This window comes from Myxocyprinus asiaticus, chromosome 41, assembly GCF_019703515.2.
Source record: "Myxocyprinus asiaticus isolate MX2 ecotype Aquarium Trade chromosome 41, UBuf_Myxa_2, whole genome shotgun sequence".
NCBI classification, from domain to species: Eukaryota; Metazoa; Chordata; class Actinopteri; order Cypriniformes; family Catostomidae; genus Myxocyprinus; species Myxocyprinus asiaticus.
Window position 1 is genome coordinate 19,088,514 of NC_059384.1, and position 26,216 is coordinate 19,114,729.

The following is a 26,216-nucleotide window of genomic DNA, read 5'->3' on the forward strand; positions in this document are numbered from 1 at the left end:
AAATTTAATTTGTAAATAATAATAATGACATTTTCTTATATTGCATTACATACAGTGTTCAATGTACCCTGGAATAATTGTTTGTTCTTCCATAGTATAATTGTCCATTCCCTCAATGGGCAATACATTAAACACATATGACTGTCCCGTTGCATTGCCTTGGGCTGCCTGACCCATAATCACTTTGGAAGGCTGAGTGTTTAGAACAGTGTGCCTTTTAATTTGTGTGGGGCCTTGACCTCTGGGAACATTGCCATGGTATCTCCCATCCTGACTGGGTCAGGTATCTTTTTAGAACACACAATGCCCTTCCACTCATCTGAGGCACAATGGGTCTTCTTGCTTGAAGAAGCGATGGATTTTTCAGACTCTCTGAGAGGTTCTTTGACGTGGTTTTTGAAATCTGTTGTCCCTCTTGAAAGGCTCCACACCTGCGTTTTTCCTTGGATTTGTGGCATTCTGCAATCAAGTGATGACCTTGAAATGAGAAAATTAACAATGTTTGTGTTTACTTTGACATTTATGCACATTGTATCTCCTCTGCATTTTGGTTAAAGGGATAGTTCGCCAAAAAAGAAAATACTCTCATCATTTACTCAACTTCATGCCATCCCAGATGTGTATGACTTTCTTTCTTCTGCTGAACACAGATTTTTAGAAGAATGTTTGAGCTCTGTTGGTCCATACAATGCAAGTGAATGGTGACCATAACTTTGAAGGTCCGAAAAGTAAATAAAGATAGCATAAAAGCAATCCATAAGACTCCAGTGGTTAAATCCATATCTTTAGAAGCGATATGATAGGTGTGGGTGAGAAACAGATTAATATTTAAGTCCTTTTTTACTATAATTTCTCCTTCGTGCCCAGTAGGTGGCGAATGCAAAGAATGCAAATCGTCAAAAACAAAGGACGAAGAATGTGAAAGTGAAGGTTGAGATTTTAGTTAAAAAAATTAAAAATTAAAAATTAAAAAACATTTATATTGATCTGTTCCTCTGCAAACACATATCATACCGCTTCTGAAGATATGGATTTAACCTCTGGAGTCATATGGATTACTTTTATGCTGCCTATATATGCTTTTTAGACCTTCAAAGTTCTGGCCAAAATTCACTTGCATTGTATGTACCTACAGAGCTGAAATATTCTTGTAAAAATCTTCATTTGTGTTCTGCTGAAGAAAGAAAGTCATACATATCTGGTATGGCATGAGCGTAAGTAAATGATGAGAGAATTTTAATTTTTGGGTGAACTATTCCTTTAATGAACAACAATACTACCTTAATGTGTTTTCCTCATATGATAATTATGAGACACAACTCATGTCCATGTGTCGTCTGTGTTTCATCTTCTGGCTGCTCAAACAGTTCACATCAAAATCTGCACTCTATAAAAAAAATACAATTAATGCCATTTAATATAATACTACTTACTGTATTTACTCAAGTACAGCATGAGTGAGCTGAGTGCCTTCTTGAACTAACATAATCACCTCATAGTCTGAGCTATGGCCATGCTGAGAAATTAGGAAAGAGAAATTGCTCTGGGTTTCAAACAAATTTTCTTTGACTGGGAGGGTGTTGTGGAGACTGTCTGACATGGCACTGAGATGAAACAACAGTTCATCCATGAGATCCTCAAACTCTGCCAAATATAAGCTCTGTGAAAATGAAGGCAGGTTCAGTCCATTCATTAAACTTTTAAGCCCATATTTTTAACAATAGTTACAATGAGGAGTTTAAGAAAAAGTATCACCAAAAACAACATGAAATTGTTATAATGAGAAGATGGAGTGCTTACCGTTGTGTGGACAGGATGGTCTGCAGTCTTGTGATTTCCTTTGCCAATGAGAAGTAAAGCCATATCTTTGACATAAGAGATCAACTCATAGATAGTGGTTAGATGCTTTATCATTTTAGTCCTCTTTGTTTGTTTCGCAAAAATGGTAAGGGTGCTAATTACCTGATAAATTGAAGGGCAACATAAAAACAAAATCATATCAACCATTGGAGGAATTATTGAAACAATATGACTCAAACACACAGCGCATCATCAGTTGTGTTATGAAACTCCTCTACATACCATGGCTTTCAGTGGAATCATCGTGCAAAATAAAACTCCAAAGTAAAGTGTCAGAGGAACTTTTGTTTGGTGATCAATTTCACTGAAGCGGCTCATGCTAAAGGAGCGAGTGTAGACTAAATAAACAGATCTCATGAAGCTGCTGAGAGTAGATGGGAATGAATGAAAGATCAGGGTCCACAAACAGGAGAAGGCCACTGCAACTATAACACCAGATACCTAAACAGAAATAAAGAAAAGTAATTTAATTGAAGCAGCCTTTGGCTAGGTTAATGGGGTGAACTGATTTTAACTTGTGTTATGTAAATCATTAAATACCAGTAAACAAAGCAGGTTGGAGAAGATCTGCTTCAAAGTAGACACAGCTGCTGCCACTGCTTTGTTTAGCCGTAGAAAGAGCACACATTTCAGGAGTAGAAAGCCCACAACAATACCAAGGAGTGATTGAGAAAGCTGTGAATTATAAAGACATATGGTGTGTGTTAATATTCAGAACAAATTCTATGCCTATTACTGTAAAAACATGTTCCTAATCACAAAATACTGGTTGCAAATAAACAGAGCAGCATGACAGGAGGTAGGGAAAAAAATGAATTTTTCACTGCCCAAAACTGCAATCTGTAATCCGCACACATCACGGTATCTTCTCATTGTATAATACAAGATCAATCTAATCAACCCTTCTGTTATGTTTAAAAATAATGACAACTGTGATGCTTGGGTCAAAAATGACCCATATAGAGTTCAATAGATTTTCAGTACATTTACAACACTCTTATCTATTAATTATGAACATGAAAATTGCCATAGGCTTGCCTAAATGTTGTCACAATGAACACAGGCTTATATAGTAGCATTTATTTTCTCCCCAATTTGGAATGCCAGATTCCCAGTGTGCTCTAATGGGGCTTTTCCACTGCATGGTACAGCTAGACTCGACTCAACTCTGCTCGCTTTTTGGGGGTTTTCCACTGTGTAGATAGTACCTGGTACCTTTTTTTAGTACCACCTCGGTCGAGGTTCCAAGCGAGCCGAGCCGATACTAAATGTGACATCAAAATCCTGCAGATCACTGATTGGTCAGAGAGAATCGTCACTACCAGCGTCACTGGATTTGCGACATGGGACATCATCCCGCTAGTTTTAAAGTTAGCAACATTGACAGCAATATCATTTGTTCATGCGACTTTCGAATTATAAAAAGAAATGGCTGTGCGCAAAACCACGCCGTGGTCAATAAACGAGGTGCAGACTTTCCTCTCCTTAGCGACGAATGAAATGACGCGAAACGAAAAAGTCTTTCAGGAAGTGTCTCAGCTGTTGGCCGCACACGTCTACCACCGGACCTACCAACAGTGTAGGGAAAAGTAAAAAAAAAATGTAAAAGTGACTACAGAACCATCAAGGACCACAACAGCTGGAGTGGTTCAAACAGAAGAAAGTGGAAGTGGTTCGACCAAATGGACGCTATCTATGGCAATAGACCGGTGAGCAATGGGAGGGAGAGTGCCCTGGACTCTGCGTTGTTGGAGTCCACGATGGAGGATGGTACGTTTTGTTACTTTAACTATATTCTGCTTGAATGTTTCACTTTATTTAGTTGACCAGCTACTGGAAAGCTTGCTTCTAAAACAACAAGGCAAAATCACCATGCAACAACTGCTTTATGCAGCACAATGAGCTAGTAGCTAACAGCTAGAGGTCGTGTTATTGTTTATGGTCAGTAATGTTTGTGTCGCGTTTAAGATGATGTCACAGCAGCAGAGGCGGCGCAACTATGACGATCAGCCTATAATCCCACCCACATTGAGGTGGCACTAAACTGCAGTGGAAAAACAAGTTCAAAAAAGCGAGCAGAGTCAATTCGAGTCGAACCGTAAAGTGCAGTGGAAAAGTGCCATAAGTCCTCGTGGTGGTGTAGTGACTCACCTCAGTCCGGGTGGCGGAGGACGAATCTCAGTTGCCTCCGCGTCTGAGACCGTCAATCCACGCATCTTATTATGTGGCTTGTTGAGCGCGTTACCGCGGAGACATAGTGCATGTGGAGGCTTCACGCTATTCTCTGCAGCATCCACGCACATCTCACCACGCACCCCACCATGAGCGAGAACCACATTATAGCGACCACGAGGAGGTTACCCCATGTAACTCTACCCTCCCTAGCAATCGGGCCAATTTGGTTGCTTAGGAGACCTGGCTGGAGTCACTTAGCACACCCTGGATTCAAACTCAGGACTCCAGGGTTGGTAGTATATAGTAGCATTTTAAATGGAAAGAGCGCCACCTGTATGTCAGTTGTGGTTCTCCTGGTGCACAGTAGATATACAGTAAATCATTTAAAGTACAGTAGATCCTTATAATAAGCTGATACTTAGATTACTTAGAAATTGTATTTGTTTGAAAGAAAAACAGAATTGTGGTTTATATCCTGCAACATTACCACCATAGGAATATTGCAGAAGAGACTATATATTATTGTACAACAAATACATTGCCAAGTCAACATTGTGCAGTTGAACAACTACAAATAACTCTGTGTGTGTGTGTGTGTCCCGAACATAAAAGGTGGAGACAAAAATTGACATCCCATAAATATAAACAAATATTATAAAAAAATATTTTTAAACATATTCATTTAGTCAATGTTGAGGATAACCAAAAGGCATTTTGACCAAATGTAAGATTAAGATTAAATTTTCACTGTTTTTAACTCTTAAACAGGTCAAAAATGACCCAAACATAACAGGAGGGTTAGATAAAATTACATTATCCTACCTGCTCACACAAGAAGATGGGACTTAAATCAACATATGATTTAAAATCTCCTCTCTGCAGAAAATGTATCATCTCTGTTTTTAGCACAAAAAGGTACACAGAGCAGATATAATGAAAAAGACTGCAGATGATCACTGTCACCTGTGTAAAAAAATAAAATAATAATAATAATAATAATTTAGTGATTGTAAAATACAGTAAAGCACAGTAAAGTCACTATAGTAGTCACTCCAAAAATTTTAAAGAAAATAAAATGTCACCTCTAGCCAGCTCCGAAGTTTTTGCCAGTAAAGCCATCCTCTTTGAGTCATAACATATATTTGCCAATACATATTAAGCAGAATGAATAACAGGAAGAGAAGCTAGAGGTAACAAGACAGAGATTAAATCATAAACTTTACTGTTGCGGTCCAGCACACTGTTTATTCCAATAGGAATTATTCCTTATCTGTGATTCAGATTATAAAGTTTAACATTGCTTGAGGTTATCATGATATCAGTTGTCTAGGATTGTGTCATTACAGTATGCTCACAATCAAAAGTGATATCTAATTTAAGCTCCAAAATTTAGCTACTGCGCTATCATACATCAAGTGACTTGACTGTGATAAGTTACTCACCTCACAGGTCATAACACAGTAGTCAAGTACAGCAGGGAAATGGTACAGTCTGGTGGACTGTACGCTGACTGAAGGTATTAGGGCTCCTATTGGGGTTTGCTCTAATAGAATGGTGGTTGATGTGAAGAGGTTACTGGGTGCATTGTATAAGATTAACTGGATCATTACAATATGGGTGAATGGAGTCATCCAGCCAGTTGCCTGAAGGTTTTTAATCAACTTCACCATTTTGGACCTATTTTAACAGTGCAAGATTTACAAACACAATGACAGATTATTTAAATTTACTTACACCAAGAAAAAGAACTAATAAGTGATAGGATTATTAATTAATCAATAGTGTCTCTGACCTTGTCTTTTCCAAGTTGATGCTCACTATTTTTCCCTTGTCGTAACACCTAAATTTTCCACAAAGGAAGTGCGCATTTGAGACAGATTGGTTGTGAGAGCTGGAGTTCAAATCTGCACCCACAGAGTGTACTATAGAGCATCTATTGTTGTTCTTGTCCATCAAGTTTAAAATCTGTGTATAGGGTAAAGAAAGAGTAACCTGTTAAATCTAATGTTAGACAGGACAGTATAGAATGAATGATATAGAGTGTCCCAGCTCTGGCATATCATGAGCAAATACACTAACTTTTGCATCACAGCTTTTTTTTTTCACAACTTTTTTGTTTCTTTATACAAGAGAGAGGTGTCTTTACGAGAGTCTTTTTTTACTGTGCTCATTAGTCATCAGTACTTCAATTTTCTCAGCATTAGTCCTTAGTAAGCATTGGTGGTTTACCTGGCATGATGAGTTATATGAGCTCTCAATCTTTCTAATGACTGGACTTCCAATTAGAGAGTAAGCGCCACTGAGAGCTCCTGTCTGTAAGCATTAAAACAACAGAACGTATTCAATATATCTTTAAAAACATTTAAATCACAGTTGAACTTTGTGAAAACATATCAAATACAAAAACTAATAATCATAAAAAGTACATTATTATCTACCCCTTTAGTGCAATTGCCTTTGTGGCACAGTCTCTCCAGGAATGTGGTTGTTGTCCAGTTCCACCAGTCTTTGTGATTTTGGATAGAATGAAATGAATTTTGCGGACTCCTATTAATATGACATTATTGTTTATCGTTATCACTTTATATGACTAGTAATATATTAATATTATAAAAGGGATAGTTCACCCAAAAATAAAACTTCCCTCATCATTTACTCACCCTCATGCATACCAGATGTTTATGACTTTTTTCTTCTGCAGAACACAAATTAAGATTTTGATAAGAATATTTCAGCTCTGTAGGTCCATACAATGCAAGTGAATGGTGACCAAATCTTTGAAGTTCCAAAAAGCACATAAAGACAGCATAAAAGTAATCCATAAGACTCCAGTGGTTAAATCCATGTCTTCAGAAGCAATATGATAGGTGTGAGTGAGAAAAAGATCAATATTTAAGTGATTGTTTACTTTAAATTCTCCTCCTTGCCCAGTAGGTGGCGATAAGCATGAAGAATGCCAATCACCAAAAACAAAAGAAGAAGAATGTGAAAGTGAAGATTGATAGTAAAAAAAAAAGGACTTAAATATTAATCTGTTTCTCACCCACACTTATTTTGTTTCTGAAGATATGGATTTAACCACTGGAGTCTTATGGAAAACTTTTATGCTGCTTTTATATGATTTTTGGACCTTCAAAGGTTTGGTCACCATTCACTTGCATTGTATGGACCTACAGAGCTGAAATATTCTTGTAAAAATCTTCATTTGTGTTCAGCAGAATAAAGAAAGTCATACACATCTGGTATGGTATGAGGGTGAGTAAATGGTGAGAGAATTTTCATTTTTTTGTGAACTATCCCTTTAAGATATATATCTTGAAACATGGCATGTACTTTGTGAAGTGAGTTTTGATAGCCCGATTTAGGTGGTATTTGTAGTCACGGTCACACTTTCCATATGTCACAAAGAGAATCAGTGACAGCATAATGAGGTGTAACATCAAATCCCTGTGTGAGAAAAACAGTAATTTTGAGAGGTCAAAGGTCAAACAGGAAAAATGGAAGAGAATCAAAATTAAGACCTTGCAGTTTTGCGAAGAAGAGTCCTTCTCTTGATCCGGTCTCTGACACACTTTAGCTCTCTTGAATTTGGGGGCCTCACTAGACGCAAGTACCTGGCTCTCTGACGGGCTGCAAGTACCTGCCCATCAACATAATGCAGTGTAGTTGCATATTTTATTTAAATTAATAACCAGGCGTCGTTATTCAATCTTGTCATTTCTCATTAAGAAGGAACATGTTTGTGGATAGTTCAACTTCTGGCTGATTTTACCTTTTCAAAATGTGTTATCCTCCCGTGGCAATGTTGGTATTGGCTGAATGAGACATTGTCCATTTTTTGGCCCTTGTGCCATAATAACTCAGTGACAGTTTCTCTAACACTCAGACTCTGGAACCAATCTGTTTTTTTCCGATGCATCAGAGACACTATGATTGCTATTATAAGTATCTGTATCAGGAAATAAAAATGGCTTATTTTAGGTTTTAATTTGTATAGATTCACTTTTACTTTTATTTAAGCTCCAGTGAACAGAACTGTTAAAACCTGGGCCAAGTATTAAATTGGTACCATATACATTACAGTTACTCTGCACAACATATGGGGGAACAAGATGATTTACCATTGCTGGATGCAATACAAAGCCACAGCAGACAAAAGAAAAGAACACAGAATGAACCCACATAAGACTCTTTGTCTTGCTGAACCTGTAGGGTAACAAATTTACATCCTAATTTTCATATGTTTGGGAAACAAATTTTGTGCACAAACACACTTTTTAAAGTAGTATTACACATAATTTAGCACAAACATGAGTTCACACACTTTTTTCCAAGAGTTCCAGTGAGGATGATACATGCAAGAGAGATGGACAGGCAGAGGGTCCAGCCCACATAATAACACCAGGATCGAAGACTTCTAATTTGGCCACCACAAACCTGCTGATTTTCTGTACAAAAAAAAAAGCATGAATGTAAGTAGAATATAATAGAAGAATAAAAGAGAAGAGAATTATGATAAATTATTATCATCATTTTATAATAATATCATTGAAAATCATTTCTGATTTATTGTATGAGTGTAAAAACCTGCAGAGGTGCATGGTCTGAGATCAGACTGATTCCATTTGCTTTTGTCATGTGATCTGTTGTTGACATCAGGCAATGAATCTTCTACAATCTCAAAGATGGAGTCAGAGTCCCCTTGCAGTTTTGATGCAGACACTGAATCAGATGTTTTCCGATTCGGAGTACCATACTACAGGACATACCATTTCTATTATCTTTATTAATGTTACTACACTAAAATAATTTGAAGCATATAAAGTTTAAAAGGATAGTTCACTCAGAAATTAAAATTCTCTCATCATTTACTCACCCTCATGCCATCCCTGATGTGTATGACTTTTTGTTTCTTCTGCTGAAAACAAACAACATTTTTGGAAGAATATCTCAGCTATGTAGCTCCTCACACTCCAAAAGCACATAAAGGCAGCATAAATGTAATCCATACAACTCCAGTGGTTTAATCCATGTCTACAGAAACTATATGATAGGTGTAGGTGAGAAACAGATCAATATGTAAGTCCTTTTTACTATAAATTCTCTTCCCTGCCCAGTAGGTGGTGAAATGCATGAAGAATGCAAATTGCCAAAAAACAAAAGAAGAAGAAAGTGAAAGTGGAGACTGATAGAAAAAAAGGACTTAAATATTCATCCACACTTTTTAACCATTGGAGCCTTATGGATTACTTTTATGGTGCCTTTATTTGCTTTTGGAGCTTCAAAATTCTGGTCCCCAATCACTTGCATTGTATGGACCTACAGATCTGAGATGTTCTTTGTTTGTGTTCTGCAGATGAAAAAAAGTCATACCCATCTGGGATGGCATGAAGGTGAGTAAATGATGAGAGAATTTTCATTTTTGAGTGAACTATCCCTTTAACACCAGCAAATTAACGTATAGCTCATGAGAGCTACATTATACCTTATTTTCCTTTGTCCATGAGCCCTGAGTCCCATGGGAGACTGTATTCCTGGACATATAAGACTCAAATGCACAATCATTCATCAGTGCATCATGGTGATCTATGAAACAGACAAGCAAATACAGAGTTTTTTGCATAAAACTAACTTGAATAATGAGAAGACTGAAAAATTATACATAAAAGTACGTAAAAACGTACCTTCTACAGAGTAGATTTGAGGCACTTTGATTTTATATTGCTCTTCAGACACACCTTTGGATCTGCTTGTCTACAAAATAGATCAATAGCATGAAGAAGCTGAATACCCTGAATTTAACATGTGCATGCATTCAATAGATCAAATATAAAATGTGTGACTGTGTGGCAAGAAGAAACTGAGGGATAATTTCAGGCAGCCTGGGAATTCTGACCTTGCTGACACGGAACACCAGGGACACCAGACACCCTACCGGCATCACAGCGAGACTACTGCACAGGCCTGTTACCATGGAGACTGGCGAAACATCAATAAGGCCCATCTCTAAGAAGTGCTTCCAATTTGTGCACAGTAGAAAACATAAAAGACATGTCTCAATTTGGAATAATGAAAATAATATGAGCGCAAACACGCACATCTTGACATAGAAGGATTGTATTGAATTTCTGAGCTAAACACCTGTTCCTCCCAAAGATATACGAGCACCGCGCTGACAAACATGTAGCCCTGCAGAAGCAGCATACACACACTTGAACGCTGAGCGTGTGTATACGTGCTGTAAGACGGGCGACTGTAGACAGAAAGCCATGGATGAAAGTCCTCCAGGTACTCTGTGAGTTTCAAATATAGAAACTTCTCCAAATAAATAGAAATATGTAAGTGAAAAGACACAAGATTAATGTATTAGAATATATATCACAAACACATTTTAAAAAAATACCAACATAAGCATTTTAATTAGATGAAAGACATTGCATCATTCATTCATTTTTTTGGGGTTTGTATTATGTTTGGAATGCAATACATTTAAAAAAGTACTATGTCCAATTAAACATTTTTACCAGCATATCCTACTCTTAAAACATTTTAAACTCTTAACAAACAAATAGGCCTTCTCACTCAAATTGTGTTGATAAATTACCATCATATCAAATTGAGTACAAATTGTAAATGGTGTACATATTATGAACACAGAATAAACATGAAGTATTTAATTAAAATAAATGAGGAGTATGAACTTTTAAAATTCTTCTACATTTTGAACAATACAGTTTGGTAAATGGCAAAGTAACTACTGTACATTTAAATTTCTGAGTTTTTTATACTTAGCAAAGTTAAGCACATTTAAATCATACTAATTTAAAAAAAAAATAATAATAATTAAAATCCTACTTCTGCCAGAAATATTTTGTGCATATAGACCTAGAGTGTATACAAACACAAGAAATGTAATAAACATCCATATTTAACCATACAGGTATCACTAACCACACTAGGGCTCACCTGTTTAAATGTCAGGCCGCATTCAGATCCAGTGAGACTTCTCTCAACTTTTCCATCTCCCTCATCCACTGCCAGCCAACACTGGCCCAGGAAGAACCAGCAGGAACCCTTGACCAGGTCTCTTACAACCACATGACTCAAGTACCAGTTGGGAGAAGAACCTCCATTATCATGCCAAAGGTGCACCTTCCAAACTCGACCCAGACTCTCCGGAGTGCTGATCCATGGTGCATTAGAAATCGTGAATAAATGTAACGGGATGTCAGAGATCATAGTTATGATCAAGGAGTCCATTAAATTAGAAGAGTATGATTGAAAAAATATGGATATCAAATAATCCCCCATCTGGCAAAGCTGAGTTTTAGCCAATGGTAAGAGCACAGTATTTTCTATGAAAATGTATGAGGTGGGTACCTGAAAATAAAAGTGCTCCTGGAGTTGCAGGTAAAAACTTTTAAGTCAGGGCTGCTGAGCTCCCTTGTTTGAGAGACACTTTCTTCTCCATATAGAACAATGTGAACCTGACAGCATTGTCCAGTTTGAAAATATAAATACATTTATGCAACATATGCTGATTTTATCTGATTAAATTTCAAATTCATTCTCACATTACTTGGAAGACTGATTAATACCTTTGCTGTCATCCTGATCCTGGATCTAAACCCTGTATCTATGGTGACAGCATAGAGGAACTGGTCAGATGGATTGTTTTCTGGTAGCAGGAATGAGCCAGTAGGGTTCTGTTTAGAAGCATCAGCTTTTCTACAGATAACCAGCATCACCATATAGAGAACCAGGAATATTACTGACACAATTATCAGTGTGTAGTTGGTATTGGAGCTGTAAAACAGGATGTAAATAACTGTAAGTACGGGGTTGTTACAAAAAACAACCATAATATATCAAATATGTTAAATTAAGAAAGGGAAGTTGCAGGCTTACTGGATGAACTGTGAAACATCTGCAGACTTGTAGCTGTTAATTATTCTCTGATGTGATACAGCAAGTGATGCCAGGTGGTTGCAGCTGAAAAAAAAGAAAGTTACAGTCTGTCACAATACTTTTGCAGTTAAAGGTATATTTCACCCAAAAATGAAAATTCTCTCATAATTTACTCACCTTCATGCCATCCCAGATGTGTATGACTTTCTTTCTTCTGCTGAACACAAATTAAGATTTTTAGAAGAATATCTCAGCTCTGTAGGTCCATACAATGCAAGTGAATGGTGGTCAGATCTTTGAAAGTCCAAAAAGCACATAAAGGCAGCATAAAAGTAATCCATCAGACTCCAGAGGTTTAATCCATGTCTTCAGATATGATATGTGTGAGTGAGAAACAAATAAATATTTAATTCCTTTTTTACGATCAATCCCCACATTCACATTCTTCTTTTGTTTTTGGTGATTCACATTTGTTTGTGCATATCGCCACCTTCTGAGCAAGGAGGACAATTTAAAATAAAAAAGGACTTTAATATTGATCTGTTTCAAACTCACACCTATCATATTTCTTCTGAAGATGTTGATTTATTTTATGCTGCCTTTATATGCTTTTTGGATCTTCAAAGTTCTGGCCACCATTCACTTGAATTGTATGGACCTACAGAGCTGAAATATTCTCCTTAAAATCTTAATTTGTGTTCTTCAGAAGAAATAAAGTCACACACATCTGGGATGGCATAAGAGTAAGTAAATTATGAGAGAAGTTTAATTATTGGTTGAATTATCCCTTTAATTAGGGTTATGAGTGCAGGTTCCCAGACAACATTGGTTTACATTGCCAACAATAAAGGTTCAGGACTACTATATTAAGAATTAATATTTAGACTTATTTGTAAGACATTTGAAGATATAATTGAAATTTGAGATAGCTTTTTTTTTTCTTTTTTTGCTTACCACTAGGTAGAGCAGTTATTGACTTCAGTTATGTTTTTTACCTGCAGAGGATCCTCTTTGGGGAAACCCCACCATGAGGAAAACATCCACTTGGTTTCCACTCTCTCACACTGTCCCAGGACAAACACTCCACAGACTCAATGTCTAGTGTGTAGTTCACTGCATTGGCAATGTATTTGTTACTTGGGCTTTTGTTATAATCTGCACTGAGCAGCATCAGGTAGACGGAGCCAGCAGCTGCCAATAAAAAAATCATGTTTAGCTTTTATAATAATACATTTATTTTCTATTAAATACACATTTCAATCTTTAAAAGTTGCTAGTCTGTTTTGTGTCAAAGAAAGTGTGATCAATAAAATAATGTTTAATCAAACCATGCAAAGAAGATGAATGGAGGAAGATGTGTGCAGTCTGTCCTTTCCAGGAATATACTTTCTGTTTGTTGTACAGATTAGGTGTTGGCTGATCATACAACCTGTGAACAAACTTCATGTTTACTACAAACCAAGACTGAATATAGGGTACCCACACTTTTTGACCAATGAATTTCCATGACTTTTCCATAAAATTTCCAGTAATTTGTGATCATAGAAAACGATACTTAAAAGTATTTTTAGTTTAGACCAATTTGTGAACCAGTTCAGCCAATTCACTGGAAAGAACCATACAAAAAATAAAATGATTTTCAACCTAAAACTTTGCTTCGTGTGGTAATATCTATTAATTAATTTAAAAAATGTTATTTAATCTGACTTGATCAACATGATAATGACATTTTTATGGGCTGGATCAAGTAGAACTAGCTCATTAAAATAAAATAAGAATTCAGTGTGCTCAACAGCAATATCTAGTCATATAATTACAAAAGTGTATATACATTGTAGATGTTTCCAGCACTTTAAGGATTTCATTAATTTAACTGACTTATCCAGGCCTAGAAAACAACATTTTAAAATTCCCTGATATTCCCATGTTTTCCATGACCATGGGAACCCTGTGAATAAATATATGATTGAAATCCAGATGTCCTCCAACCTGAGAAGTAGCAGGATGGGGAAAGGACGTTCAGCTGGCCTGTTGAATCGCACAGTGATCTGAAGGGCCCTCTGGAGGATCTGTGGTGTGACGTTGAACTGATGAGTGTTCACCTGACTATGCAGAAGAGTGAACTCTGTATGTCTACTCTGCTGGGGAAAAGATAAACACAAATCAGAGTAACCATATAGGAGAAGAAAATTATTTGCCCTAAATTGTGATCAAGCAGTGGAAAATATCTACTTTTATCTCCTCTTTCCTCTCAAATTCAATGGTGACTGGTGTGGACAGGTGTCGCACTTTGATTTCCTTCCGAGAGGTGCAGTTGTAGAGCCGAATATCTGCTGTTTCCCCACTGAGCTATGACATCACATAACTTTAGAATGAATCTGTTTCACAGGGCAAAGTACATGTATTCTCAAGTTCAGCCATGCACTTAGAGCATACCTGCATGGAGGCTCTAGTCCAGCGGTATGGGCTCTGCTTGTACACTGTGAGCCAAGTAATAACACAAGGTTTGTGTTGGTCATTTCTGCTCCATTGGTGAAATTGCATCTCCAGAAAATCAGTGAGGTGGAACGTGGTGAGGCCAAATGTTTTCACCATAGCATAAGATTGGTCGTCCTTCCAGGCTAACAATTCCATAAAACTGGTGCTCACACTGTACTGTGTGACGTTGCTAGACAGCATATTTCTCTGTAATCCAAAGAACACATAGGTTAATATTACACAGACTACAGCGGCATCTTTTCATTCCACATTCTGCCGCTTTATATTAGAGTCTGTTTGGGGTAAGGTCACATTAAGCAATAAGACAGTGCAGTTTCAAACACATAGAGCTGTAACAATCATTAAGGGACTGATCCCATGAAAGATAAACCAGATAAATTATGATCTAGATGTTTTAACTGCTATCTGTATATCTGTTCAGTCAGAAAAGACTAGTACTTGCACCATATCTAAACACAACATTTCATAATTTCATAGTTTATGTGTCATATTGTACACCGTCACAGCACAGTTTGAATTACCAGTGCTTTTCTTACCAGCACTAAATCAGAGATGGTGTTCAGAGCATTGTGGATCAGTTGGGGTCCTGGTCTGGAAGAAAGCACTGAAGCTTCCAAGACACCAGACAGGAGAGTTACCAGAGCATTTACCATCCCAATGTCCACTATATTGCCTGCTGGAAGTTTAGACTCATGAAATAGGGATAAGATGCCTTGAACATGCTGGGTTACTTGTTTTGCACTGTCCAAAGTCACCTAAATCAGACATAAACAAACTTGTTATTAAATACCGAAGTTCTCCATAAAATTATTTAAGATCGGGGGATACTTACTTGACTAGATATTTGTATCAAATCAGTTAGCCTGGAAATTATTTCAAATAAAACTCCCTAAGAAAAGAAGAATATATAATTACAGGTCACATGATATATTGATTTGTTTGAAAATCTCAGTTAGGGAACTGAAACAAAATTATGTGGTCATAACACATCCACACTCATGGTATAAACAACAAGAATGTGACTCTTCCACATGGTTGTAAAGGAAAGAGCACAATGTCCAGTAAAAATAATAACCTGGTCAGTGATGGTCAGCTCACAGACAGCTGAAATGAGGGCGGTGCGTGTGAGCGTCAGAAGCTCAACAGAGGACTCTTGGTCCAAACTCAGGCGGTTCAGCACTGTGCTCAGAAGAGAAATGAAGCTGAGGATGTCTCTGTTGCTCCTGATGATACTTAGACTAGTTAAGTTACCAATTCCATATATATACCTGGGAGAAAGAATAAATGTTTAAAAGTCATTAAAGTCCTAATACATTGAATACAAATTATAGAATTCTTTTGAATTTGATTTTTTTTTTTTTTTACAGTTCTTGATCAGGGTTGAGCTGAGAGGATGAGTTTCTCTGAAAGCTTGGCAGGACAGTAACTGTCACAGGGCATGGTTTGGTAGGTGCTCCAAATCTATTCTTTATTTTTATATAGATTGTAACTGTAAAATAGAAGATATTTGGGAATGAAAAAAATATACATATTTACCTTAAATATGCATGAATACCTTAAAGGCAATATGAGCACTTATTCACCACAAATATATATATATATATATATATATATATATATATATATATATATATATATATATATATATATATATTTACCTTTGTGATCATCTTTAGGATCTCCACTAGGTAGTCTAAAGTAGTGTTGGAAATCTCGACCTTCGTAAAGAACTCTCCTCTGACTGTTTCCCACACTGAAACTGTACTCATACAGGAGATCCTGATTACAGAAACACAGCTACATCAAGATCAGAAAAAATCAGGGGAAAAGCTTGTGTAAATGTTACACCTTTCTGGTAAATTAAAAAAGTATCAATCAAATGAAACACAAGAAAGTGTTGAAATGCAAAGGAATGTAAGAGAAAATGTAGACCTCTTTTCCAGAGGAGCAGAAGATACTGAAATGAGTGTGGATTTCAAAGCCAGTGCTGGGCTGCACTTGGCAGCTCATTCCCTCAGGAACAGCTTGTGTGTGGAAGAACAGCTGACTTTTCCCCCACAGCCACTCCCCAGAACCTAACAAGAAAAAATGCAAATAGCATTTGGCCAAAATAAAACCAAAAACTAATTCAAACATATGCAATATGCCCTCAAACTTAACACTCACTTGCAAACACCTCAAGCATATAGAGACTCTTTGGTTTCAGCATGAAAGGTTTAAATGTGACAACCCAGGAGGATAATCCTAGAAGTAATAAGGGAAAGGCAACCCAATTAAGTATCTGTTTACATCTATGTAAAGAAGAATAAAACATCAAAACATTTTCAAAAAAGGCAAGTGAATAGCAAAAGTCCATTTGAGTAAGTCTACATACCTGTGAGAGTGTAAGACTCAAACACAGCTGGATGGATTGGCTGTCTGTGCAGATCCAACAGGGTTTTCTCATATACTGCATGGTCAAGCAGGCTGGGGTCCACCAGGTTATCACCCTCATGGTCATGAGAGTGAGGGAATGAATCTTCATTCCAACTAAAACCCACTGAATCAACTTCTGACATACAAATTCAAACACTTTATGGAGTTTCTATGGCATTTAAATACTAGCAATCAGATTATAATTAGGCTACTATGTATTAGTCAGAAGAGAAACAATGTGTACCTGTTGGTCTGCCGATTGGGACACCAGGATCAGCCTCTTCAATTCCATAATTATAGTAATCATATTCTAGAAAACAGCATATCTTATGTGAGCATCATTCTAACCATGTTAATTAAGGACTATTAATTTAGATAAAATCTATTATTTCACCATGTAAAGTACAGAGGTGTGCTTACTTGAGATTTAAAGGAACAATCTGGGTTCAAAACAAGTTAAGCTCAATCGACAGCATTTGTGGCATAATGATGATTACCACAAAAATTACTTTTGACTTGCATCTCCTTTTCTTTAAAAACAAAAATCTGGGTTTCAGTGAGGTACTTGGAAGTGAATGGGGCCAATCGGAGTATTTAAAATACTCAAGATTTCAAAAGATTAGTCACAAGACATAAACAATAATTGTTAACATGATTTTAGTGTGATAAAATCACTTACTAACCTTTTCTGTGTAAAATTACTGCCAATTTCACGACTTTGTTGCCATGACAATGTAATGACTACAAACCCTTAAATGACTGTAAAAACAACGATTTAAACAACTTTACAGCTCAAATAATACATGAGTTTTAACAGAAGATTTAATGTGTGCTTTTATAAAATTAAAAGCTTCACATTTCTGTCTTTAAACCCTCAAAAAATTGGCCCCATTCACTTCCATTTTAAGTGCCTCACTGTAACCTCTACTTTTGCTTTTTTCTTTTTTTTTTTTCAGAAAAGGAGGGATGAGTCGAAATAATTTTTTGTGGTAATCAACATTATGCCACAAATGCTGTCGATTGAGCTGAACTTGTATTGAACCCAGAATATTCCTTTAACTACTGTATTTTCCTCTGTAGGAAAATCTGCCATAAAATTCGCCAGGACATAAAAATGGTTCAAGAAATGAAATGAAAACCGAACTAATTTTTTTCCAGAACGTAACCGAAAACAAGATCAAAGTCCCTTTCAGTTGTTCGGGTGTGAAACTTTATTTTTAAATGCTGGTAAACGGTTAATACCGGATAATTTTGTAATGAAACCAAAGACTAAAGGGTTTTTCCACAGTAAATTTTCGTAACTACACCACCTCCTGTTGCCCAAAAAATGGGGCTTCACTGTTTAGTAGAACATAATAAGCAGTTGCTTTGATCCTGAAGGAAACCGCTGCATCACACATTTCTCTGCCTAACTTCACGTTGAAAATGTAGCCTTCCATGACATGCTGAAGACCTTTTTGACAACTAAAAATAACTACTACATATACATGCACGATTAATCCAGATGCAAGAAAAATATAGAAAAGTATCAAGGTAAAATATATATATATATATATATATATATATATATATATATATATATATATATATATATATATATATATATTTTTTTTTTTTTTTTTTTTTTTATTTTATTTATTTTTTTTTTTAAAGTACATTTCCCAAGTCTTCACTTAATTTTTATTAGATATGATGCATTAACAGATTTGATACTGCCGGGTTTTGACTGAGAAGCAGATCTGTAATTAAAACAAATAATTAAAATAAAATAAAATAATTAAACAATTATTAAATAATTAAAGATGACGTTTAGTCCAAACGTGCCCACGCAGTGTATGCATATTCAGGAGAGAGAGAGAGAGAGAGAGAGAGAGAGAGAGAGATTCAGGCTGCGTCTGAAACCAGGAAAATGCTGCCTTCGGAGGTAGGTTGAAAATACGGAGCTTTTCAAACTGTTCAGAGACCAGTTTCCTTAAGATTGCCATTAATTCAAAACAGCTGTCAGTTAAGCCATTAACTGATTAGGCAGCTGTCTACGTTTTCGCATACAGTTTAGTCTATGGACCCTTTTCACACGTCCGCGTGCCGCGAAGCGGAAGTCGTCATAGTTGGCTAAACTTGAATGGCTTTGAATGGGGGACCACAGCCAATTAAATTTTTGCTTACCCGTTTGCTCCAACAGCAAAAGAAAAAAATAAATAAACGATTATGCTTTCACAGCTTTACAAAAGAAGATAAAAATAAGCAGCGATGGATAACGGCAGTAAGAAGAGAGAAACAAGCCTCATCGTAGCTATGGTAACTGATTTTTTTTTTAACTTATTCCAGGGTAATATAATACAAAGTACAATGTTATAAATTTACAATAAATATTTTTTAAATTGAGAAGTTTGCTACATTTACGTTGTTAAAGAATGCGGAAACGCGTCATAACAGGTCCGTAAAAATGGTCCATTCATTAATTTTAGAAGGCCAGATGTTTGAAATATTTAAATATATTTAATATAAAGAATACATTTATTGAAAAGACGTTATTTTATATAGGCTACTGTATACATTGTTTGTTATTATTTTTATGCTGATAATTCCACCACGTGGGAAAAATATTTACTGCTTAAATATTTCCTTATTTTGGGTGAGGCAAGTCCCTTATTTTAAGCTAGTTTTTCCAGACTAGGTCGCTTGTTTGTCTTGCAAGATCTGGCAACACTGCAACTGGTATATCACCCACCTTTAGCACAGAGTATTGTCATTTTGAAAAGAATGTTATTAACCATTCTTTTATTTAGTTCTGGAAAAGAGACTGCGAACGCTGGATCCGGAACGGGAAAAAAAATACTGTTTCTGCTCAGAACGAACCGAAAATGAAAAACATCTCATTTTTAGTGTCTGAAGTTCACTTAGTCAGTAGTTGGATTGCTGTAAATGGTATTATGGATTATGGTTAACTGATTCTAGCAAAAGGAACCAGGTTCTTAGAAATCTACCACCAGGGGGCGTCTATTCTCATCTCAATAAAAACAATATATCATTACTGTATAAAATGCCATGGTTTAACAGCAAAAGTTTTCGACATTTAAAAAAAAAAACAACAACAACAACAACAACAAAAACCCTCAGTATTCTCTTAAATCATTATTCTGCTTTTTACATAACTCTGGCTTCAAGACATGGTTTACTTTCACTGTCACTCGCACCACAGTTTTTGTGGTAATACCATACCAGAGATCACATCAGTTGATGACACTCCATATGCGGGTGGTAGAGACCCCTGGTACTCCCACTGAAACCCGGAAGACTCTGCATCTGTAAGGAAGGACAGAGGGTGCGACGGTGTGGTGGTCAAAAGTGCTGCGTGCTTGAATGTGTTTGTTGTGGGACTTGCAGTTAGAAAGTGTACATTAGGTTTTGTATGTATCACTGGAGTCAGTGCATCTTGTGTAACTGAAGCAGTGGGGTCAATGGCATTAGATAAAAGAGAGGGAGCCAGAGACACTGGAACAGAGAGCTCAGAAAGATGGGCTGGAGTGTAAGGTGTCACAACAGGGTTTTGGGATGGATGAAAGATATCCTCCATTTTAGAGGGAAAATCTAGATCCATAATGCTGCAGAATGGGACTGGGAGAGATAGAAGAGACAGAAAGAGTGATCAACTGGATATTTATCACAAAGCACCAACAGAACAATTGTCTTGGCAGATATTAAATGACTGCATTTCTTACCTTCTGTAACAACTTTGCTTGAGGCATTAACCAGGTACAGTTTCCAGTAATGGGTGACATTTTTTGAATCATAACCACAATTTTCACAGAGAGCAGAGACAGAAAACTGCTCATTCCAGTTGAATGCATTTTCTTGACACGGTTTACAAGACAGATGAATGTTGCTGGAGAGGACAAAGTGACAAGAACAACCAAGATTCTTTAAATAAGTATGATTAATATATAGTACTTAATAATACACTATAGTACTATAATAATGTCCTACAGTACTAATAAAAAGTACTTAATTATTATTGCTAATCACATTTTTTTACAATTATGTATTTATCCAGAGATACCATGTACTGTATTTTTTCATGTTTTATGTTAAAGTAATATAATTGCTTTCATCCATTTAACTTGTCACAATAATATCTGCCATTCCTTTTTAATTTAATTAGCTTATTTATTAATTCTCTTGGTTTTCTAAATCAGTACTGTAAGCAAATTCATAGTGGTTAAAAACGTCCTAACTTAACCAATTTGATTTTACCGATAATTTTTAGGCAGCACTTAAGTTTTCAATTAAAGTGGGTTGAAATGGTTTACAGTTTACCGGGATACTTTTGATGTTATACTGATGAACATCTCAGATGAGGAGGATCGATGCCCACTGTACACAGTGAGAGTAACTTTAAACAGGTCAAAGCCAGGCTTTAAGACATGAGCAGGAAATGTAAGTACTGCTGAAGTGGTCAGTATGTTCCTGTTGAAGCAGCTGCTCTCTTCTGTGTTTACTGGCCTGCATGACCAACTGTAACTAAGCACAATTGAGATTTTTGTTTAATTTTTAAAGTCAGATATTGCATGGTGTGTATAATTCATTATAAAATCACACTATCAGTGACAGAAAATGCAATTAATAAACAAACACTGTCTGGCAAAGCATTAATTATATTAATCTATTCGTGTAATTACATTTAGATTCTTAAGTACCTTATTGTATTATTAGGGTAATCTGGGTCATGTGATTTTCGTCCATCCAGAGTAACGATGGTGTCATTCTGACGATTGATGAAAATATTTGTGGCTTCGCTGATGACACTGACAGGATGGCTGAGGATCACCTCAATTAAAACACTGTAGTTACTGTACACCACATTACCAGCCACCTGGACCTTTGAAGTGACAACAAATGTTGTTAGTATTTCCCATGTGTATATATACATACACCGATCAGTCACAACATTAAAACTACCTGCCTAATGTTGTGCGTGGAAATCCCAGGAGATCAGCAGTTAGAGAAATACTCAAACCAGCCCGTCTGGCACCAACAATCATGCCACGGTCCAAATCACTATCACATCACATTTTTTCTCCATTCTGATGGTTGATGTGACCATGATTTTATGCACTGCACTGCACTGCTGCCACATGATTAGCTGATTGTTGGTGCCAGACGGGCTGGTTTGAGTATTTCTCTAACTGCTGATCTCCTGGGATTTTCACGCACAACAGTCTCTACAATTTACTCCGAATGGTGCCAAAAACAAAAAACATCCAGTGAGCGACAGTTCTGTGGATGGAAATGCCTTGTTGATGCGAGAGGTCAATGGCGAATGACCAGACTGGGTCAAACTGACAAAGTCTATGGTAACTCGGATAACCTCTCTGTACAGTTGTGGTGAGAAGAAAAGCATCTCAGAATGCTATTCTGAGATGCATGTTGGCACTGTTTTGGTGGTACGAGGGGGACCTACACAATATTAGACAGGTGGTTTTAATGTTGTGGCTGATCGATGTATATACACTAAAGTATATGAGTCCCAAACAAAAAGAAAAGTGAACAAAAGGACATTACCTTTGCTATAGCTTTATATGTTCCATAATGAAGGATATACTTTGGCAGTTCAATATATTGCCTTTCTGTTTCTGTGTGTGGAAGAAGCAATTGCTGTCCACTTGAGTCATATACAGTCCATTTATACAAGAGACTCCTGGAGACATTGCACTGAATTTGTGTCTCAAAGGTCACCGCAAGACGCACACTCTGATAACGCCACACCTGATAAGTATTGAAGTGAAAAATTATCTAGGATATATGCTTAATAAAAATGTACTGTGGCACTAGTGTACATTTGTAGTATTAGATGGTAATACCACGTTACTTTGATAAACAGAAATATTAGCAAATTGACATACAATGTTATTTACAGGGTACACTTTTTCATGTTAATGTCCCCTATAACTACAAGAACATGCTTGATACATGACACGTGCAGTGAAAATGAGTTTTAATTCACATATGCAGTTTTTATGCTCTGCTTGACTAGTAATTATGTACATTGGCATAAAAAACTTTTACCTGTATTTTGTTTGGGCCCATATTTTTCACGGGAGGAGGCTGGCATGATTCTTCAACAACAAAGATTTGCCCTGTCATAGAGGCTGAGCTCACCAGGTTGAACATAATTACCTCTACTATGTACTCTCCAGTTCTATAGAAAAAAAAAAAAAAGAAAAAAAAAAACAAACAGTGGCATAACTGGCCAACAATAACAACTGTGGATAAGTTTTTGTTAGTAGTAATGGTTACAAATGGAATAAAAAAAAAATTATTCACATTACAGCTTTTCCAATCACAGGATAATGATTTTAGTGTGAGTTGGATATCTACATATTTGGTCTCCTGTGTAAAATGAAACAACACATGACATTCATTTTTACCTGTTAAAAACATGATGCTCAGTGTTTGATCCATCTCGCTCTGTGCCATCTCCAAACTTCCAGAGATAGAAGACGTCAGTTCCTGAGCTGATCCTGCACGTGAAGCTCACAGAGCTGTTTAATAACACTGAGGGACTGAACAGAAGTCTGTTGGGCAGCACTGCTCTCTGAATCATGACAGGATAAATATCTGAGCTGACAGAAGTAAGACCAACAGACACATGGACAGTGACATTGTACCTGCAAAAATACAAATATTACAAATGGAGTACATAAATGTAAAGTATTGATTCAGTAAATTTGTATTTATTTTTTTCTTTATGAAATATATTTTTGTAACAAAAATATTGAAATAATGAAAATGAAATTAGATAAGCAATAAAAGAAACAATTAAACAAAAATCACTTGTCTGGGACATGATATCTCTTTGTGAAGGTTCTTGATGTTGTTTGTATTTCTGGTCCATCCCCAAACCGCCAGTGAAAATATAGTGGATCTGGCAATTCTGTTACTGCCACAAATGTAACGTCTGCCTCCGTTGCATAGGCCTGTTTGTCAGAATAGATCCAAACACCTGAATAGCGAATCACACATTCAGAACAGAAAATATAAATAGCAGTAAAAGGTTTGTTTAACTGTGTTGCTTTGCTTTATGAGTGGATGGGATTTCACACCTCGCTTGTGATTGTGGATGAATTTGGTGGAAGCTTTTTCCTGCTGCCTATCCTCTATTTCTGTGGACAGAGGGGCACAGGAAGGGATATCCTGATCTCTCTTGGACAACATGAGATTCAAGTACTCAGCCCCAGAGGGACATGCTCTGATCCACCAGATGGTAGATTGAGTGTAAATACTGTTGATCACATTCACATCTAAAAATACAAAGACATTAGTAGTCACAAGAGGTAATGTTTTGTTCTGCCCATACATTGATTTTGTGTGTGTGTGTGTGTATATATATATATTGTAACTGGTACAGTAGTGAACGTACCTAAACGATACAATCCAGCAGCAGGTAATACTGCCTCCATTAAGAAGGTTAAGTATCCAATGGCCATAACAGACATATTATGCAGACACTGAGGGCCAGAGTTCCCACTAAATTTGATGAAAACTATAGAAAAGTTTTCTTTGCTCTGATTCCACATGCCTGGAATAATAAAATATATATTACATTGCAGTGCTTTAATAATAAGAATACCGGATATGTGTTATCTTTATTAAAACTGCAATCAAAGAAATCAAATTAAATTAAAAGTGCAATTTAATTAAAAGCAAGTAAAATCAACCATCTAGTTGATTGCAATGGCAAGGCAGCTGAATAACCTGAGACTTCCAGGAGGAGGGGCATTCCAATCTTTAACCTGTCAGTCAGATCAGCTACTGTGCTTTCATAAACAGAAGGCCCTCTTCTGTTGTACACTGCCAGCCAACCCATCTCATTCCCATAAGGGACATACACAGAACAAGAGCATCTGTAGGCATATAAAAACCAGACTTCTTCTCAATACAAAATACTAAGCCCAACAACATATACCTATCTGCAACTATTGTAATAATTAATGAGCAGTGAAACAATCCTTTAAACCTTTAAAATCTGTTTATGCACAGATGCTGATGTGCACTGCAGAATATATAATTCACAGGATACATTTTCCTTGGATGGTCTGGACCAGATAAGAAACTGTGAAAGTTAAAATTATCTGTGATATTTTTTTCAAGAATCTAGTGGTATACAATGCATTTAGAAAGTATTCATACCCCTTCATTTTTTCACATTTTGTGATATTGCAGCCTTATGCTAAAATGCTTTAAAAAAAAATTACATCAATCTACACTCCATACCCCATAATGACAAAGCAAAAAAAAAAAAAAGAAGATTTTTGATAACTTTGAAAATGTATTACAAAGAAAAAAACTGAAATATCACATTGACATAAGTATTCAGACCCTTTGCTATGACACTTGAAATTTAGCTCAGGTGCATCCCATTTCTCTGGATCATCTTTGAGATGTTTCTGCACTTTGACTGGAGTCCACTTGTGGCAAATTCAATTGATTGGACATGATCTGGAAAGGTACACTCCAGTCTATATAAGGTCTCACACCTGAAAATGCATATCAGAGCAAAAACCAATCCATGAGGTCAAAGGAACTGCCTGCAGAGCTCAGAGACAGGATTGTGTCGAGGCACAGATCTGGGGAAGCTACAAAAAAATACTGGCTGCACTGAAGGTTCCCAAGAGCACAGTAGCCTCCATAATTTATAAATGGAAGAAGTTTGGAACAACCAAGACTCTTCCTAGAGCTGGCCGCCCAGCCAAACTGAGCAATTGGGGGAGAAGAGCCTTGGTAAGAGAGGTTACCAAGAACCCGATGGTCACTCTGGTTGAGCTCCAGAGATCATGTGTGGAGATTATAGAAACTTGCAGGAGGACGGCCATCACTGCAACACTCAGAGTGGCCAGACAGAAGCCTCTCCTCAGTGCAAGACACATAAAAAAGCACCTAAAGGACTCTCACACTGTGAGAAACAAGATTCTCAGATGAAATGAAGATTTAACTGTTTGGCCTCAATTCCAAGCATCATGTCTGGAAGAAACCAGGCACCGCTCATCACCTGCGCAATACCATCCCAACGGTGAATCATGGTGGTGGTAGCATAATGCTGTGGGGGTGCTTTTCAGTGGCAGGGACTGGGGGACTGGTCAGGGTTGAAGGAAAGCTGAATGCAGCAAAATACAGAGATATTCTTAATGAAAACCTGGTCCAGAGTGCTCAGGACCTCAGGCTGGGCTGAAGGTTCACCTCCCAACAGGACAATGACCCTAAGCACACAGCCAAGACAACGTAAGAGTGGCTTAAAGACAACTTTGTGAATGTCCTTGAGTGGCCCAGACTTGAACCCAATCGAACATCTCTTTAGAGAC

General features: G+C 36.8%; 1 protein-coding gene across 1 annotated transcript; it reads right to left on the reverse strand.

Annotated features, from left to right (window-relative positions):
- Positions 1–73: 73 nt before the first annotated feature.
- LOC127431707 (polycystic kidney disease 1 like 1) lies at positions 74–24,353 on the reverse strand. Its single transcript, XM_051682225.1, has 46 exons — positions 24,278–24,353; positions 23,961–24,158; positions 23,692–23,860; positions 23,286–23,525; positions 22,924–23,056; positions 22,420–22,623; positions 21,555–21,736; positions 21,175–21,378; positions 20,580–20,743; positions 20,080–20,475; positions 17,102–17,167; positions 16,817–16,993; positions 16,609–16,686; positions 16,375–16,517; positions 16,101–16,221; positions 15,808–15,931; positions 15,518–15,710; positions 15,275–15,331; positions 14,979–15,197; positions 14,380–14,628; positions 14,176–14,292; positions 13,933–14,081; positions 13,272–13,372; positions 12,939–13,134; positions 11,944–12,027; positions 11,634–11,841; positions 11,416–11,522; positions 11,002–11,218; positions 10,177–10,350; positions 9,932–10,051; positions 9,720–9,789; positions 9,521–9,621; positions 8,623–8,791; positions 8,360–8,483; positions 8,157–8,241; positions 7,916–7,984; positions 6,265–6,348; positions 5,828–6,000; positions 5,478–5,712; positions 4,858–4,998; positions 2,401–2,535; positions 2,083–2,301; positions 1,801–1,962; positions 1,493–1,660; positions 1,281–1,387; positions 74–477 (listed from the first exon to the last, which is right to left on the reverse strand). The coding sequence occupies exons 1-45, from the start codon at positions 24,351–24,353 to the stop codon at positions 1,307–1,309; spliced, it is 6,882 nt and encodes a 2,293-aa protein (XP_051538185.1). The 3' UTR covers positions 74–477; positions 1,281–1,306.
- Positions 24,354–26,216: the final 1,863 nt, after the last annotated feature.